The sequence below is a fragment of the Telopea speciosissima genome, chromosome 1, assembly GCF_018873765.1.
Source record: "Telopea speciosissima isolate NSW1024214 ecotype Mountain lineage chromosome 1, Tspe_v1, whole genome shotgun sequence".
Taxonomy (NCBI): Eukaryota; Viridiplantae; Streptophyta; class Magnoliopsida; order Proteales; family Proteaceae; genus Telopea; species Telopea speciosissima.
Genome location: NC_057916.1, coordinates 15247491 through 15267582, shown reverse-complemented (window position 1 = coordinate 15267582; position 20092 = coordinate 15247491). Strand labels below are relative to the sequence as shown.

The 20092-nt window shown below is 39.6% G+C and overlaps 1 protein-coding gene across 1 annotated transcript; it reads right to left on the bottom strand.

Annotated features, from left to right (window-relative positions):
• Positions 1-519: 519 nt before the first annotated feature.
• LOC122640917 (PHD finger protein ALFIN-LIKE 2-like) lies at positions 520-18762 on the bottom strand. The gene is made up of 5 exons (XM_043834205.1): positions 18449-18762; positions 18318-18350; positions 17852-18074; positions 1150-1270; positions 520-1062 (listed from the first exon to the last, which is right to left on the bottom strand). Exons 1-5 carry the CDS (start codon positions 18546-18548, stop codon positions 811-813), a joined length of 729 nt encoding a protein of 242 aa, XP_043690140.1. The 5' UTR covers positions 18549-18762; the 3' UTR covers positions 520-810.
• Positions 18763-20092: the final 1330 nt, after the last annotated feature.

Genomic DNA, 20092 nt, shown 5'->3' with positions numbered 1-20092 from the left:
ATGTGCCCAATTGATAAGAACCCTAACTTGGTATAGAGGTGATCCCCCATCCCCAGCTATCCACCTGCAATTTTTTTTCTCTTTGCCCTTTGGGTATAAATTCTGTACACCTGTAATTTTCAACTTCTCTTTTTCAAAACAAAACTAAGCATATAAATATGGCACAGAAAACCCCAGAAAATGGTGAGGGGAAGATAGTTTAACAGCTAATAATATAAGTGTAGAAGTCCAATGGACGGTGCGGTCTATATATGATTGAGTGAGACCATCAAAATCCACGTGGCCCATCAGCTAGCCACATCATTGCTTTACATGGCTCAATACCCGAAGCCTGTTGTCCTACACTTTGTACCAATAAAAGGGTGGGGGGGCGGGACACATTTTCAGATACTTGCACTTGGAGAAGCTCCTACCTTCACCGAAACTTGACTCATGTAGAAGCTTCTGACGCAAAAGCCTTGTCCAGTTTGGGAGCCAACCAAGGCTCAAATATGGCCAACCCTAAAACAACAAAGCCCACCAGAGAACACAATACATTCCTTGCACATAAACATCACAAACGATACAAATTCCTGTAATTGCATGTATATATAACAAATATCTAACATACATGAAATAAAAACAAATATAAAAGCTGAAAGGGCAACAACCGTCTGGGGCAAGAGGGAACCTTCACACCCCTTTGAAGAGTCGGTTGAAATGAAGATTATCACAAAACCAAGAATATTTAATTGTCATAGATACTACTACTACTACTAATGCTACAATGTCAGCCACCAAAACAATGTTAACCTTGATCAGCTTTTGTGACTACGGTCTGCCTCTCTTCAAGCTGCACGACGGGCACTTGTACTGCTTTATATTCTCAGCCTTTGCAGGTGTTATCTTGACACATTTTCCATGGAACCACCTTTCACAGATATCGCAGCCAATCCAGAACTCATCAGCATTGTAGTTCCCACCACAACTCCCACAAAGGGTTTCGCTGTGTTCATCTTCATCCTCCCCATAGCTATCGTCAGCTAATTTTGAACTGGTTTTCACCTGTCCATCACTTGATCTCTGCCAAAGAAGAGAAATAGTTTACATAATTAAAATTCCGACATTGAGGGACTAAGAAGAGACTATGATCTAGTTATTTTGTCTCACTTTTGTGCCGAGTCGGGATTTGCTTCCACTATCTACACTGGGCTTGTCTTTCATTGGTTTCCTTTCAGCCACAACTTCGAAGACAGTGGGAAGATCATTGATCATACTAAACAACCGCTTCCTATCAAGCAAATGTCACAATGTTTCTGAACAATTGTAGTACTCGCAATAATTTGTTTCAAGCAAGAAGCTTGCATAAACCAGGAGCACAAAAATGTATAGCATGACAAATATGCACAAAAGCACCCTCTCCACTCTGCCTTTGCCATACATGGCAGGCTTCAAGAGTGAGGTGGAGTTAAATTATAACCATCATTCAGTTACATACATTTTCAAATGATAAAGGAGAAAAGAATGTTATGGAGCTGCAACTATGCACACATAGATGATAAGATCAAATTCTGAACTAGTCACCAACATGAACAGCACAATGTGATCTGAAAGGTCAAAAAGATTCCAGTTGATTGCAGAGAAGAATAAAATTAGCCTTCCCCTGAACTTCAAGAATTGAAGTTTGCACGTGTGATAAGTGCATAATGCATAAGACACATCCAAACAAGGATTAAAAACATCCAACACAGTGGAAACAGAAAACCAAAAATAACAACAGTATGTCAGCAAATCCACGTAGTCTACATAAGTGGATCCAACAACACAAAGATATCCATTTACACTTCCAATGTGGGTAGATCCAATCACCGTAATTGAAAAACCTATCATTTTACGTCAAAATTGGGCTAATTAATTGTTTCTTCTAAAGGGCAAGAGATCGATGCCTGGTCGTGTAGCGCCTGCACCAGCACGGGGGCCAATGAGAACACACGCAAAGGCATCAACATAGATGCGATTTTTTATTTCACAAGAGGCAGGGTGGTACTTTCCAACGCTCCTGTGTCTCGGCGTAGGAGCCACGCGACCAGGTAGCGTTCTTTTTCCCTTTTCTATACTTTATTTTGTCAGTAAGAATTTTTTTCATCAATAAGTTTTTACTTTCAAGGAGCTCTTTTTTGTCAGTAAAATTTTCTGTTTCAAGCCCATAACTTAATCTCACAAACTGGCTCAAACTATGAAGTTACTATCAGAATACAAGTAAGAAATATAAAAACTTTAAATGAAATTTTAGGATGCTATCTATCAAACAAAAGAAGATCTTACAATGTTTCTATTTTCCACACAAATCTAGATCAAGTCAATATCTTCATGCACGTATACATGCAGAAAGACAACAGTGTGAGGCAAAACTGCAACCCTTGAAGGGGTGCGTACCATACAAAAGTTGTCAAGTATCGGTATCGGCCAACATATCAGAAGGGTTGTTTTAAGAGGGATCTCGATCCAAGATATGCTAAAGATACACATAAAAAGCGTAAGAAATGCATGCACAAGCTTAGGATACTTGCACACTACCATATTGAAGCATACACATAATAAATAAACAGTAATTAGGTCTGACCATAGGATGTTAGGTTATCAGACCAAATATCTGCCACATGGCAAATCAATTAAGGCCCAAAATGTGTGTACAACTATGCCCCATGATACCCTGATTACCTATCAATTTTGAACTCAATCAGAGTTGGTAGGATGAGCCCCACAGAGCATACAGAGATGAAGATACAGGTGGACGAACCATTGAAGAAAGGCTTCATACAGAACAGCCTGAGTCCATGTGCTGACCAGCCCTCCTCACCCCAAAAAAAGGATGGGTCTTGGCGCATGTAAGTGGACAGCTGTGCTATAGACAAAAACAACAGTCAAAGTATCGGTTTCCTATCCCCTGACTTGAGGACATAATGAATATGTTCTCTGGTGCTAAGATCCTTTCTAAGATCGACCTCAGTAGTGGCTATCATCAGATAAGGATTCGGCTTGGAGATAAATGGAAGAGTGCCTTCAAGACAAAGCACAGCCTGTATGAATGGAAGGCCATGCCCTTTGGTCTCACTAATGCCCCTAGTACCTTCATGAGAGTGACGACAAGGGTACTTGGATCCTTTATTGGCAGATTTTTATTTGTCTATTTTGATGATATTTTGGTGTATAGAAAAACAGGGAATAACCACTTGGACCACTAGAGGCACGTAATGAGAGTGCTACAAAGGGAAAAACTCTACAGTCATCATCAACCTTAAGAAGTGCTCTTTTATGTTGCCCAAGGTTATCTTTTTGGGTTTATTGTGTCATCCAATGGCTTGGAGACCCGTACAAAGTTTAAGAGTAATCCAGACGGGCAACCACCAAAGAAGCAAAGACACTAACAGAAGCCAGGAGTTTCCATCGCTTAGCTTCTTTATATTGCAAGTTCATTTGAGACTTCAGCAATATCATGGCCCCTATAACAGAATGTATGAAAACCAGCAAGGGCAAGTTCGAGTGGACACCTGCAATCGACAAAGCCTTTGACCGTATCAAGAAAAAGATGACGGAGACTCCCGTACTATAGCTACCTGACTTTGACAAGATGTTCAAGGTGGCGACAGATGCATCCCACATTGGCATAGGTGGAGTTCTTATGAAGGAAAGACACACACCCCCCCCCCCCCCAATTGAATTCTACAGAGAAAAATTTAATGACTCCAAGTAAAGGTAATCTACTTATGACTTGGAGCTGTATAAAATCATCCAAGTATTGAAGCATTAGCAGCACTACCTCATTGGAAAAGAGTTCATCCTCTTCACAGACCATGAAGCTTTGAATAACCTTCATTCACAGAAGACAGTTAGTAACACGCATGCCAAATGGGTTGTGTATCTACAGGAATTTACCTTTGCATTGAACTAAAATGCAAAAGAGAACACGGTAACAGATGCTCCAAGTCAAAAGGTGTTGACCATGCAGGCTTTCTCGGCTCATGCTATGGATATCAACCACATCAAGGATGAATACTCCTTTGATAAGGACTTCTCTTCCATCTATCAGACACTTGAACCATAGTTGTCAAGGCATCGCCTAGGCACCGCCCAGGTGTCCAGGCGGTTTTGTTGGGGCCTAGGCGATAGCCGCTTTATTGCAAGGCACTTTGCACTGGTGTTTATTGGAATCGAACCCGGTATTGGCCCTTATTTATGCCAAATATCATATAAGTAAATGTTTTTATATTTGTAATTTCATTTACTTAAGATATTATTCATAAATAAGCAAATACCCCCTGTTTGAATCCAATAAAAATAATTAAAAAATAAAATTCCAAAAGGATAAAAAGTCAACCCCCCAGTTCAAGAACAAAAACTGGATTTTCGACGGTAGGTGAAATTTTCAACTTTCAAATGCTGGGGTTTTTCTCAAATTTAAAAATTCTAAAAATCTTAATATGGTAAAACATTGCTAAAAACCAAAAGTACGGTAAAATATTCATTTGTTTTGATATATAAAAAATATTTTCATTCAGAGCGATTTTGACAGCAATTGCACAGACCAAATAAGGTTTGACCAGAACATAATTTCTTCAATATAAATCAGATTTAAGCAATTTTGGATTGGTTGGAAAACTGGTTTTGTGCTCCAACTAATACAAAAAGTCTCATATAAAAATAAAATCATTTAACTAGTCAAACTGCTTAGAAAACAAGAACATCTCTCTAAATCGAGAGCAATTGAATTACTTATAGATAAGATCATATTTTCTTATAACAATATAAACCAAATGTATTTTTGATTGTTTCAAACTTCCAATAGCTTGCTTCTTTAGTTCTGCTGTCTTCTAATTCTATGTTGATTTTTGATGACTTGATGTGGCTTAATATTGATTTTTGATGACTTGATGTGGCTTAATGTTGATTTTTTATGATATAAGGTATATATTGTAGCACACTAAATAATGTTAGAAAAGGGGGGAAATAAAAAATAACACTTGAAGGCGCCTTGGTCGCCTAGGCAAGCGCCTTGTCGCCTAAGCGCTTAGGCACCTCTCCACTGTCTTGGGTCGCCTTGACAACTATGACTTGAACAAGGTGGGAGAGACTCCAAGTATTCCATCCATGATGGGTTTCTCTTTTTCGGCACTCGACTGTATATTCCCAACACTTCCCTCAGGAATCATCTTATCTGAGAGATACATGGTGAAGGACACAGAGGACATTTCAAGAGAGACAAAACTCTTTCATAGGTAGTTGACAGATATTATTGGCCTCGACAGCAGAAGGATGTAGAACATAATATACAAAGCATAGTTGTCAAGGTGTCACCTAAGCGGGCGCCTTGACAGAAGAAGGTTGTAGAGCATGATATACAAAGCATAATTGTCAAGGTGTCGCCTAAGCGGGCGCCTTGGCGTCCAGTGCCTTGAGAACTAGGGTCACCTTGATCACCTAGAATGGCACTTTGGGGTCTGTATGGCAACATTCAGAAAAACTGTTTCTGTTGTTTTTGTACTTTTTTTGGAACAGAAATGGGACAAACCATGTATGTGTCGTCTGGTTCACTTGTTTTTTTGGATTGAACCGGTAAAAAGAATTATTTGGCACAGTTTTGAGAAACACCAAAAAGGAGCTCCGCAAAAACAGAAACACAAACTAAAAGCAAAAATGTGAATGGTACAGACTCGATATTCAATAAACACCACCACCAACTCCACCGCTGTCACCCCCACCGCCTTCACCTCCACCTCCCCGCCACCTCCACCTCCACCTCCACCTCCACCTCCACCCACCTCCACATCCACCGCCACCATAGGATAGAATAAACTCTTCTCCACAGGAGAAAATAAATTCTTCTCTTAATATGCAATCCATACATGTTTCTTCTTTTTTCTAGTAGCAAAAACTTTTTTTTTTTTTCAGATTCAAACAAACACAGCCTTATCCCAACTTAATGGAGTCGGCTATATGGATCCAAACAAAATAAAGGGAGTAAGAGGAACAAGTCACAGCCCAGTACGTCAGGAGAATCTCAACTAAATGGGGTCTGCTACATGGATCCTTTCCCTCCAATAGGCTTTATCCAAGGTCATACTCGGTACAAGACCTAGGCTATGCAAGTCCTTCCTCACAACTTCACCTACAGTCATTTTAGGCCTTCCCCTAGATCTTTTAACCCCTTCAATCAGGATCATATCACTCTTCCTTACTAGGACATCCCTAGGCCTCCGTTGAACATGACCATACCACCTCAGACAACTAAAACAGAATCCATGTTGATACAGAATTACTCCAAAATCACATAAACACAAAAAACTATTTCGGACTCCGAACAATATTTTGAAACAGAAACGTTGTCATACAGAGCCTTGGTCGCCTTGTTGGTGTCTCCTTGCATCCAGGCCCCCTCCAATGCCTTAGATCGCCTAGACATCATGTCAAATATGATATAGAGATGTTGAGTATGTCAGCTAGCAAAGGGGACAAAGTAGAACACAAGTCTCTATTCTCCACTACCCATACCCCATGCCCTGTAGAGAGATATCAGTATGGATTTTGTGCTTGGATTGCCTATTACACGTGAGAGGCACAATTCCATTTTTGTTTGGGTTGATCTTTTTCTAAAATGGCACATTTCATTCCTTGTCAAAAAACTTGTGATGCCTACCACATAGCCTCACTTTTCTTCAAGAAACTTGTGAGATTGCACGGGCTACCCGAGTCTATTGTATCTGACAGAGATGAAGTTTATGAGCTATTTTTGGAAAACATTGTGGATGAAGACCCAGACCAAGCTACAATTCTCTACAACCCATCATCTACAGACTAACGGATAAATAGAGGTCATCAACCGTAGTTTAAGCAATTTGCTAGGTTGTCTAGTTCGCGACTAAAAGAGTTGACCTTCTGTTCTAGACATTGTAGATGTTGCCTACAATAGTTTTGTAAATAGGACAACCAGTCACACCCCATTTGAGATTGTGCTTAGAATGCAACCCAAGCAACCTATGGACTTTGTTCCCCTTTTGTCGCATGCACAAAGAAATATCACGCAAATGAGTTCTTATGCCACACTACTGACACCACCAGTTGAAGGCGAAATTGAAGAGGTGTTGGATCATCGCTACACTATGACACAGAGTAGCGGTGGCTACTATTCATTTTTAGTCAAGTGGAACGGATGCCAAAGGATTGATGCTACTTCGATACATGGTTATGACTTCAAGGGGCTCAACCCTAAATTGTACGAGCAATATATGGCCTTTATCAATTCATCGGAGATGAATGATTTCAGGCCGAGGAGAGCTAATGCAGAGCCAAAGGTGTACTCAAGGAGGAGGAGAGACCAGCCCAGTCAGACCCATATTTAAGCCCAATAACTTAAGTATAACCATTCCACAATATGACTTAAGTCACAGTTAGGCCCATACTTGAGCACATACAACTTATGCTTATAACGAGCCCATGTATAGCCATCGGCCAGCAAGCTTTTTAGGATCTTGGCAGATTGTGTGGGCCCATGTTGCTGCCACATGTGGATTTTTACTACAAGCTATCTTAGTTACTATTTTGTTTTAACTTCTATTGTGATTCAGTACCTATTATGTAGTAGACTCTTAGTTATAGTCATAGTTGTCAAGGTGTCGCCTCGTTGATGTTGCCTTAGTGTTTGACCCCCCTCGACTGCCTTGGTTCACCTAGGCACCATGACAAACAACTATGGTTATAGTAATAAAGAGACCTTTTTATTTTAGTAAGCTTTTATTTGCTTGTAATAGTATTGGATCTTCTTCCAGATATCCCAAGTAGCTTGGTAACAATGTAACCACCACACATGGTAGGGTTTCTATTTTTTTGTAGCTGTTGATTGGTTATTATAAATAAAAAATGAGTTGGCAAGCTGCCCACGATTTTGATGCTTGAAGAATTGTTCCCTTGTGAGAATGTTTGTCATGGTGAATCAGGTGCATGTTCCTAGGTAGTGAAACCTAGGCTGCTTAGTGGTGAATCTAACCATAGGCTTGGTGGTAATACCAAGTCCTATTTCCCATTCTTTATCTCATCTTCTTCTTTCTCTTTCTTTTACTTCAGTGTTCTATCAATTCCAAGCAAACCCAACTCAAAAAGTCAACAAATGTCAACTTTCTCACATGAAGGTGAGACTTTAACAATTACTCACAGATAAATAGAATAGATGTTCTTCAAAAGATAGTAATGATCCAATCCTCAGATTGAAAGTAATTGAAACAATAACAAATCTGAAATTGGGAAATCAGAAATTAGGAGATTCAAAGTAAACAAAATCAGAGGGTCAGATCACCCTAATATTCAATTCGATTTCCCTTCTTGGCTGTCTAATTCAAATCCCAAAGTATAACTCAGATCTGAAGGATAGATTAGAATTAATCTGAAAATACTGAAGTCTGAAATAGAACACAGAACAGAAACAAGAGATTTTTAATAACTTCAGAGTAATAGCTCTGATCAGCCCAATAACTTGTTCGAAGGTCAGTACTAGGGAGGCCTTGAATGCCCCAAAGTCTCACCCTGATCTGATGAGTAAATCAGTTTCAGGTGAGGAATTAAATCAGGCTGAAAGTGAGGTGAAAACAGGGGAACCGCAGGTCATTTAATCAAATACTTTCAGATGAAATCCCACTAGAACAGTATACCGAGAATTAACAGTTGAACATCAAGAATGAAACCACTTAAATCAGATGATCAAAACAAACACAGCAGGAACAATCGATGGACGATTAAATCAGTACCTTGTAGCAGTAAACAGAGTATATGAAAGAGAATAAAGATAACAATGACTTCCCACCAATTGGATCAGAATCCCACTGTCCAAGGCTTCACACCCATGACTGAATCGCACAGCAGCATTGAAGAAACTTCAAACTATTACGATAAATCATCTGGAGCTCTTGGCTCTTACAAGCTTATATAAAAAAGCTAACACATCCTAATCTGTCTATGAAATCAAATCCTAATCTAACTATGAATTCAAATTCTATTGCTAACTACAAACATAATTGAAAAAAGGAAACATAGTATTAATAGGAAAACTTAAATAATTAACTAAGCCCACGAATGGGCTGGAATCAGCCCCTATCGAGTTGGGTCTGGCCCTTCTTCTTCCTATGGGAGTATGTTATATACTCCTGCACTGCATTAACTCTCCCCAACTTGAAACTTGAAAGCATTCATCCCCGACGAATGTAAAACTGACATGTACTGCTCATAGAGATCTAGGTTGAGCCGCTTGAAGTTGTCCACATTGATCCATGTGCAATCAGTCCTCGGTCGTCCCTTCCATTTGAAAAGAAACTTGTGATAGCCACCACTACACACCATAATGTACCCGTCATCAACAACATCCTCAATCTCGTCTGTGAGTGGTGTAACAAATTGGATAGCCGAAGAGAATGCTCTGTATTGCCCTCATCTGAATGGTGACCGACATAAAGAGTCAAACCTGTCACGTTGAAGGTGTTGCTGATAGTCATATCTGGAGGCAACTTAAGAACTAATGCATTAGAGCCGATTTTCTACAATACTTTGTAGGGACCCATCTTTCGCAGATGCAGCTTATGATTGGTGCTAGTGTAAACCTCTTCAGAGTTATTTGAACCATGACCATATCTCCAGGTTTAAACTCGATATATGAATGGTGACGATCAGCCATAGCCTTGTATATATCATTGTTGAGAGCAATGTATCGCCATACGTCAAGGTGTACCTCAGTGATGTACCAGATGAACTCAACTGCCTCAATACTAACACGTGCATGAGAAGGGAGGGGAACTAAGTCAACTGGTTTCTTAAGTTGAACTTCGAATATAATCTCAAATGAAGTACGACCCGTTGTGCGATTAACCGAGTTGTGCAAGCAAACTCAACAATATCGAGTATGGACGGATAGGTCTTCTCGTAGTCCCTCACCAAACAACGTAAGAGATTACCCATAAAGTGGTTGACGACCACTATCTGACCATCTGTCTACAAATGGAAGGCAGTAGAGAATTGTAACTTGGTGTTTGTCTTCAACAATGTTTCCCAGAAATAGCTCATTAACTTAACAACTCGATCCAAAACAATTGACTCTGGCAACCCATGTATACGCACAACCTCTTTGAAGAAGAGGACTACAATATGACTAGCATCAAAGGTATTCTAACATGGTATGAAGTGCACCATGTAGGAAAACCTATCAACCACCACGAATATGGAATTGTGCTTTTCACGAGTAGTGGCTAGGCCAAGCACGAAGTCCATGCTGATGTGAATCCAATCATCCAAGGTGTATGAGAAATGGGTAGCGGGGAATATAAGCCATATTTTGCTTCATCCCTTTCGCAGCTGACATGCACAACACTACTTTAAGTGCATGCTCAACATCCCACTGAAGATGTGGCAATAATATTGGTCAGTCACCATGAGTATAGACCCCTTTCTCGGTTCAATGCATCAATCACAATTTCTCTTACCTAGTTTATATTTGAAAGCAAAAATGAATTCTTGCAGGTATGCCAACCATTTGGCATGTCTTTGGCTTACCGACTTCTGAGAGTGTAGATGCTTCATTGCTTCATGGTCAACAAACAATATGAACTCCTTACCGATCAGGTAATGTCGCCAATGTCTCAATACTTGTACCACTGCGTACAATTCCAGATCGTAAGTAGAATAATGCTTCTTGGCGTCGTTCAGTTTCTCAATATAGAAGGCTATAGGATGACCTCCTTGCAATAGGACTTTCGTTTAATGCATTCGGTGATAGGTGGTGCGATAATGCTGCTGAAACCTTTGATGAAGCACCTAAAGAAAAATGCTCGAGCATGAAAAATGTGCACTTCTGTAACCATTTGCGAAGTAGGCCAATTAACAATGCTCCGAATCTTCTTCGGACCAGCTTCGACACCTTTTGATGATACAATAAAGCCAAGGAAAATCAGCCTAGGCAGCATGAAAGAGAACTTCTTCAGGTTGATGTAAAAACTCTCCGTCCTTGGTGTTCACATCACACATTGCAAATGGTCAAGGTGGTCAGACTTATCCTCATTGTATGTCAGGATATCATCAAAGTAGACAACCAAAAACTTGCTGATGAAGGGGCGTAGTACTTGTGTCATCACTCTCATAAAAGTTATGGGTACGTTGGTGAGTCCAAATGGCATGACCTTCCATTCACATAAGCCATCCTTCGTCTTGAATCTTGTCTTTCATGCATCACCAAGACGAATGCGGAATTGGTGGTATCCGCCACTCAAATCGATCTTCGAGAAGGTCTTCAAGCATGATAGCATACCGAGCATAGCATCAAGTCGTTGAATTGGAAACTGCGCTTCATTGTGATCTTGTTGATAGCTCGATTGTTGATGCACATTCTCCATGTACCATCCTTCTTTGGTGTAAGCAGGGTCGTTACGGCGCACAGGCTCATGCTCTCTTTTATGAAACCCTTTTCAGCAACTCTTCCATTCAGCTCTCTTGAATGTTGTTTTAACTCCGCATGCTCTATGGGATTGAGACGATAAGCGGCCAAGTTCGGTAGCACTAACTCAGGTACAAGATCAATAGCATGTTGAATGTCTCTCAACGGAGGCAGCTCATCTGGAAGCTCCTCAAGTACCAAATCTGCAAAATCATATAGCAAATCCCAAATGGGCTTTGCAAACATTAGTTCAGGGGTAGAGGTAACTTCCTTTGTAACCAAAGCCAAGATAAGGTCGTCTGTTTACTGGTTTGTATGAACTCTTGCTATGATAGTACTAACAGCTTAGTTCCACTAGATTCTCCTTTTTCCAGATTCCTGTCTTGCTTCTTCAGTCTTGGTGGGGGCTTTAGCATCATGCTTTCTCTTCTCAGCTAGAACATTTACAGGGTTAAATACACTATGTTTACCCTTAATAGTGAAAGTGCACTGGTTCGATTTGCCTCCAATTGTGACATCATTGTCGTAGAGCCATGGTCCACCAAAAAGTACGTCTGTCAAATGCATTGGAATAACGTCACACCAGACTTTTTCATCATAAGAAACAAGTTTAAATGGAACTGAACACCTTTGGTTGACTTCTAAGGTATTGAGGAGAGAAATTGTATAAGGTAGTGGATGTTTCTCTTTTCAAATATTTGCATTCTGGGTGAAGAGATGTATAACTACGTTCACACAACTACCGACGTCCACTATCACCTACACTACCTTTGAACCGCTGGCCATTCTGCTACAGAATATACAATGGCATCGCCAGTCTTCTTCCTTTGTTTCCGCAATCAGAATAAGAGTAACCACATTAACTTCATAAATTGGCATACCACTGTCATTCTCATCTGATGGCTGGTCTACAGTATCATCTTCGAGGGGAAGTCCATTAACTTAATAACTTCATAAATTGGTATACCACCGTCATTCTCATCTGATGGCTGATCTGCAGTATCATCTTCGAGGGGAAGTCCATCATTGAGTTCAACATCTTCCTCAGTATCTTGAGCAACAACAACAACATTTGAAGTTTGTGTCTTTTGTGGGCAGAATTTAGCAAAGCGTCCATAGTTGTTGCAGTGATAGCACTTCGTTTTGCTCTTTGCATTTATAGGAGCTTCCCCTTTATCAGCATATGAGGGAGTGTTGCTTGGACTACCTGTGAATGGGGCTGGTCAAGTAGTAGCTGGTGGCCTCCTATATTCCCCGGCTTAATTTCCATAAGATTTGACAGGAATCTTCAGTATAGTTATGAAGATCATAGATAGCAGTTGTTCCCATTACCCTTCTGACCTCTGGTCGTAGCCCAAGTCTATATTGAGATATCAGTTGCATATCTTCCTCTTTCCCCCCCAGCCGTGATAACATACCATCAAACTTATTCGTGTATTTAGACACAGACATTGTACCCTGTCGTAGTGTATTCAGCTGATCATGTAGACTAAGCACAAAGGACAGTGGAGGGTATTTGCTCTTGAGATCAGCTTTCATATCATCCCAAGTAGCAATACATGTGCCTCTTTCCCAATTCCTCTGCTCTTGTAACCTCCACCACTCTCTAGCTGGCCCAACAAGTTTTGTCTTGACTAACTTGATCTTACTAGCTTTTGCCATGTCATATCAGTCGAAGTAGTCATCAATCGCATTGATCCAGTCAAGGAACACATGTGGATCAAGCTTTACGTTATACTCCAACTCCAGCTTCAACTTCTGTGAATCATCATGTCACCTAAGCGGACAACATTGTTGTCGAAGAACGTCCTCATGCAATCCTCAAACGTACACAATGGTGCCTGTGGTGTAAAGGTTCTCAATGGCAACCTGCCTTGGGTTCGGTTGGTGTTCTAAGAGCAGCCGGTACAGGGTAATGCTTGCCTCTGTGGTCCTCTGGAGTAGGCTATTGTTGTGACAAGTAGTCAACACATTGTAACACACTGTTCAGATTGTTCTCTATAGATTCCACCTTATCAGATAGACTCTTGATCATATCAATCAATTGTTGCATTGAACCTCGTCTCCCGTAGGGTTAGTACTTTGGAGTAGCCATAACTCTGATACCAATTTGGTGGGGGGTAGGTAGGACGAACCCTAGGTTCAGGCTAAACACCTCCCTTACAAGATCCCAAGCAAACCCAACTCAAAAAGTCAGCAAAAGCCAACCTTCTGAGATGAAGGTTAGAGTTTAACAATCACTCAAAAATAAATAGAATAGGTGCTCTTCAGAAGATAGTAATGATCCATGGTCAGATTAAAAGTAATTGAACAAACAACAAATCTGAAATTGGGAATTCAGAAATTAGATTAGGATATTTTAAATTAAACAAAATCAGAGGTTCAGATCACCCTAATATTCAAGTTGAGTAACCTTCATAGCTGTCTAATTCAAATCCCAAGTATAACATCTAAAGGGCAACGGATTTCTTGCTGGGTGTAAGTCAAATTTCGAAAGGTTTCTGCTTGACTTTGAGAAATAAATAGAAATAAGCGCTTATCTTTTATATTAGTAAAGGCGTGTTAGCATGTCGCGGTGGGAGTGTCAGCCGAATGCTCAGAGCTAAACAACGATGGAGAACTCTAACATCTTCGACTCTGTGGGCAGAAATCGCTTTATGGTAATGGTAGAGAAAAACCTTTCGAAGAATGAAGTTAAATTAGGAGAAATTTGAAGGAAAAAAAAATCAAGTCTGAAATAGAAAACAGGACAGAAACAAGAGATTTTTAATAATTTCAGAGTAATAGCTCTGATCAGCCCAATAAACTGGTCGAAGGTCAGTACTAGGGAGGCCCTGAATGCCCCGAAGTCACACCCTGATCTGATGAGTAAATCGGTTCCTGCCTTGCATCAACAACCTTTCCTCTTCCTACTGTGGACATCATAAGTGATTTCTAAACCTTTCTTTTGAGCTTATTCATCTATTGCTGCTGCCGTTACATCTCATTAAGTTTCTGCAGGATTTCTTCAAGTTTCCCCTACCTACGGTTTCTGTGTTCTAACTTGTTTTGGTTGCTGTTTTGTCATATTGTTATAGCAAATCCAACCATCGGTTGGGTCTCATATTGTGATAAATTGTTCACCTCTAGTAGCCCTTCCTTCGACCTTAGTTTGTTACCATCAGATTTCTAAATCTGAAGTTGTAGCCCTTCTGTCATACTTTCTAATTTTTGTTTTCTGTAGTTACTAATTCCTATTTAGTTTCTTGGATGGACACCAATTTTGGAGCATACATTCAGCAGGATCCTTTGTCCAACTTGATTTCCAGCCACATCCAAGTGCTGGTTGTTAAATTATTTAACTCTTTTATATTCTGTCCTTGTTTCTTCTAATCTTCAAATCACTGTGATTCTGTCCTGTGTCTTGCTGTCCGTTATTCTATCTACATGTTAGTGCACTTCACACAACATGGATCTAGATTACCAACTTGCAGGATTGCATGTAACATAAACCTTGCAAGTTGAACACAAATACTGAATTGTTCACAGGGAAAATCATACTCATAACAACTATATAGCCATTTAGAGAACATCTTATTCAAAAGCAATACTAATAGATCAAGTACTTCCAAGTTTGGCTCCTTCAATCAACTAAATAATTCAGGATCAAAACTCCAAAAAAGCCCAGTAACTATGCAACTCAGTAGGGGAGATGAGCAAACTCCAATCAACACTAACATATGATTCTCAAAACCTGAAGAAGACCACTAATTTAAAATCCTTGACCAACATAAAATTTGCTACTGAAATCATCCCAAACAAGCTCACAAGTAATAATTTCTATGCAAATAAAAGCAGACCAAAATCACAAATAATTCATGACCCCTGTCTCTTTAGTTTCTTTTGAAGCTCAAACTTAAGGAGGAATTTGCAGATATCATGATGGAAAGGGATTCCTATGTGTTGGGTGAGAAGTAAAGAGGATGATCCATGTACATGTGCCAATGTCATAGTGCACATTAGATACCTAGCATCCTCAGCAACTACCTCATAAAAAGGTTGGCCAAGGTCAGCAATTGACATGGCAGATATGATGGCCAAACAAGGGGTTTGTATGCCCAAGACTGTGTCAGGGACCTCAGGGCATTCATTTCCTTTATAAGGCTTTAGTTATGTGATACATATTGCATGTTTTTTTCAGTGTCTGTTGACCTCGACCATTGCGGCAGTTATAATAATTCATCTCTCTCATCTATAGTAAAACCTGGTCATTCCCTCAAAAAACAAGGAAAAAGACAAAAGTCCCTTTAAGCCATCATCTAGGACAACAGCTGGGCTGGACTTGGTCAACAAGGTGCCTAGGAGAGCCCCTCCTTCCCTTTCCACCTGATTTAAACTATGCAATTAACGTTGTGAATGTTAGCAAAGGAGAGTGATGAATATCAGCTGCAGACTTTAACGCGAAAAAGATTCTTGTGAAGCTACCAAATTTTACAGGGACGAACTTGGCACCAAGAGAATCATCAAGGTTTTATAAGAGATGAAGAAGATCCAGAGGATCAGCAGACAATGGTTAATACAGAGAAAAATCTAATTCCACAATGGAAAACCAGTAAAAGATAATACAAGTATCCAACAAGGTACCTAACTTCAACACTAGAAATAGATACTATGGGATAAAAGGCAAAGCCATTAAAATAAAAAATCTGAGTCTCAAAAAGGTTAGTGACCAGCTTCCTTTTATAATAGAAAGGCACCGACTACTAGAAACCTAGAAACTAAGCTTGAGAATCAGAAACTCAATCACAAGTTATTACAGATATTGAACTTTTACAACTTAGAAACTCCAACTTCTTTAAACTTGGACCTTCTCATATATCATAATTCATATAAAAACTTTAACTACTCTGTACTTGGATCCTCCCTATTAATACATGCATCCCATCCAATCATCCGTGCACTATCAAAAGCAATATTTATTTATCATACACATCCTACATAGAAAGACACTATTATAGACTACACTCAAGCCCCAAGTTTTACTACACTCAATGAACTGTTTGAGGCTTAGTAGTTATCAGAAAATAAGATATGCAAACTTAGGCCATACGTAAAACAGAGTACTTATATGCTTCTACTCTCAATGAACTACTGGAGGTTACTAATTACTGGAAAATAAGCTACAAATATTTAGGGTATAAGTAAAAATGAGAGTTTGTATGGGATCTGTCATACCATTCAGCAAACGTAACCAGGTTGCCAAGTCTAACCAAGTATGAACCCACTAGTTCATCTTTTGAACATCCTGACCTTATGTGCTTAAAATGATATACAGGATTAAACACACAAACACTTCTTCGAATTCTATGGTGTAATAATCAATTAGAGTCCTTCAGTCCTTTATATAGTTTCCACTTTCACATAAAATATAATTTTTTTTTAAAATAGTCCGACGGTCTCTTTTTTTTTTTTTTCTTGGGGGGGGGTGGGGGGGAAAGGAAACTTTCCTATTCGGTCTTCGTAGAAATCACAATGAATCATAGCAAACCTCCTAAAGAGTGCAAAAGGCGCATGAAGAGAAAAATTCAGCAACTGAGTGACAATCTGTTCAAAATCAATCCAAAAAAATAGTGGAAGTAGGGTACCATATACCCACAGAATCTTGAGGAGGAGCAGTGAAATAATGTTGAACCTAATAATTTACAAGTCAAAGCAATAAACACAATAATAAGAGATGAAAAAATCTGAATCAAAGGTTCGGAGCAGCAAAAAAACTCTGCGGCTGTCTAAAGGGGAAATTTTCTAGTAATGTAACAACAAAAATATACAACGGAGGCCTTTCAGATGTAACTGGTTTGAAAATGTGAATTTGACATGGATTATTAATTAGAAACGAGTCCTCTAAGGATGTGAGTTCATATAAAAATAATACCACATAAGTGTTGGCTCCTTGGTGCATGAGTAACATTATTGCAAGAAGGTTTACATAATGTTGGAAATTCTTCTTATAGACCCAATAGTGAGTTAAAACACCAAAATGGCAGATGTACAATATCAAAATGATACCACAACATACTCATGCCATCTATAGTTATTTAGGCTCAGGTGGTTTTACATTTAACATACCACCATCAGAGCTATCATATCAAAGTCCTTAAAGATGAAAACATAGCTCTACCACTCATCATGTTTGTTAGGTTGCTCCACAAAATAAAATTCACTATGTCAACTATTACTGAGAGGTAGGACCCGCACCACCTCAGGTGGTAAATATTCAGGCAATAAAACAACTGATACAACAAACCAAGTCGGTGCTTTCAGAAAAATATGTCAAACTTACTAACACCAAGGAACAAAACTAGAACAACATACATACTCATCACTAACAATCCACCACAATCATAATGCAACAACACAATGATCCCGTACCTCTCATTGCGATTCAGACGAGCCCCGAAATAGAAAGCCACGGAGAGCAACCAAGAATCACTGTGCACAGCAACTAAAGACAGCCAGTCTTTGCGGTTCATCCCATCTCTTGCGAAATTGATCCCTAACGCTGGCTCGGGCAGCTCAGGTGGAACTTCCTCAGCGGGAAGAGTGACTTCCCAGCTCTCATTTGGGTGTCCGTACAGACACAAATTTTCCTTCTCTGAACAATTTACGAGAAATAAATAAAATAAAAAGAACAAAACTAACCTAAATTTTTAATTTAATTAAGCTATTTAAGAAAGAACAAAGCAAATAGTGCCACGATACAAGCAGTAGCAGGACAGGAACCAAAACCCTAACTTCCACAAAGAAAAAAAAACATAAATTTCCTTACACGCACCATGAATTTACATATGTAAACAAAAAGTAGTGAACGAATAAAGAATTAAAAATTTGAATGTACCTGGATCGCAGAGTGCGTAGAATTCGTCGACATCTGAGAGAAAGGAAACAACAGTTATCATGCGGATCAACAAGGATCAATTTAAATAATAAAATCAAGATTCAGGTAAGAAAATCTGCAGAAACGAGTACCGTAGGTCAAAGCTCGAACGATCCCGGCCCTTCGAGCACTGTAGTCCTTGAAGATCTCTTCTACTGTACGTGGATTTGAAGTAATGGAAGTCATTTCCATGCCCTGGATATGTGGTCGATATGTTTAACAGTAAATTTTAGGAAAGCAGATCGATTGTCACGGAGATCAAACGCTTCGCTGAGTTAGAAGAGTTGCAGAGACAGTAAGAAATACAAGAAGAGGGTATAGTTCGTGAGGTGTCGTCGGAGGCCGAGGTCCATCGTAAGAGCAGATTACCGAACCGAAGGCTACGGCTCTTTTACTTTTTTTTAATTTCTCACGCATTTAAAGTGTTATGACACCGGAGGGATATTTCCGGTTTTTTACCAACTTATCGACGTTTGTCCAATGTCTAACTTAGGCCGGGACGTAAGAACAACCCTGTGTTGCGTGTAAATTTTTATAGTGAATCCGGCACCCATGTGGGAGCAGCGATCCTCTCCAGTCCTTAGAAACACAGCAAGAGTATGAAACCCGCTGGACTTTACACCGGTAGTCTCGGAGCAGCTCCCTTGGGCCAATGAACTGCAGAATCCAAATCCTATTGAGGTACTGGACTAACCCAGTGAGAGAAAAATGAGAATATAGCTCGTCTCTAGGGAGCCCAGCATGCCCAAGGTGTTGCCAACCGTTGGGTTGTGCCACACATTCCTAGGCATGCATCGAGATATGTGGGACACAGCTCATCCACTGAATACTCCTAATAGCACCCTAGGCACTAGGCTTCCTGGAGATGATCTTGATCCAAAAAATAGCGGGTTGAAAGAGTGCAACTCCCCTCTAATTTCCAAACTGGACTCACTGGAGAGGAGCCGCATCACGCAATCAGAATAAGGTCAATAGAAGTATTCGCCTTATTCAAAATCCTCATGGTCAAATCAGGTCAATTGAATATTTTAGATATATCACACTTTTCTTGGATTTAAAGTGAAGTAAAATATTTAATGGATTTTTTTTCCCCATTTCTGAAGAGACTTAAAATTCTTAACTCCCTTCACGCACATGTTACTCGTACCCTTCTCACACCCTTCGTACTCATACCAATGGAGCCATTTAATAATTATTTTGCTCTTAAATTTGTTAATTTCATCTATATCTCTCTTCCCATTGCCAACTTCTCTTCAAAATTCCTTTTATTCTTTGCTATACCCGTAGGATAATAGACAGATGATGGGACATATTAGTACTCAGAAAAATTAGTGTTTCCTTCGGGTTCAATAAATTTTTATTGTCTTTTATTCCTCGCCTTGTCCTAGGAAGACCTATGCACCAAGAATCAATAATTGAGCAAGAGAGGGTCAGAATGGATTCCAAAGGATATTCTCCAATGCTTAAGTCAAAAATTTGAACGATCCTGATATGAGTTGGGAAGTTGAAAAAGCATGAGCTTTAGAGATTAATTGTTTTAACTTATGCCCTAACCTCTTATTTATAGGACACGGGGTAGATAAAACCTAATCCCCATAGGAAAAGTTATCCTTATGGAGAGTCCCTAATCTCTTTGCAACGGTAGAGAGTTTAAGGCCCATATGGTCACATAACCTAGTCTTCTGCCACATGTTGACTACCCATAGGCGGGTAAATTTATATATATCAAGTGTCTA

What these genes read in the sequence shown, in the direction of transcription:
- LOC122640917 (XM_043834205.1), bottom strand. Translation starts at nt 18,548, where the DNA reads ATGGAAATGACTTCCATTACTTCAAATCCACGTACAGTAGAAGAGATC. An exon ending in CTACGCACTCTGCGATCCAG is followed by an intron (nt 18,075 to 18,317) that starts GTACATTCAAAT and finishes TAAATTGTTCAG; the next exon opens with AGAAGGAAAATTTGTGTCTG. An exon ending in AATCCCGACTCGGCACAAAA is followed by an intron (nt 1,063 to 1,149) that starts GTGAGACAAAAT and finishes CTTCTTTGGCAG; the next exon opens with AGATCAAGTGATGGACAGGT.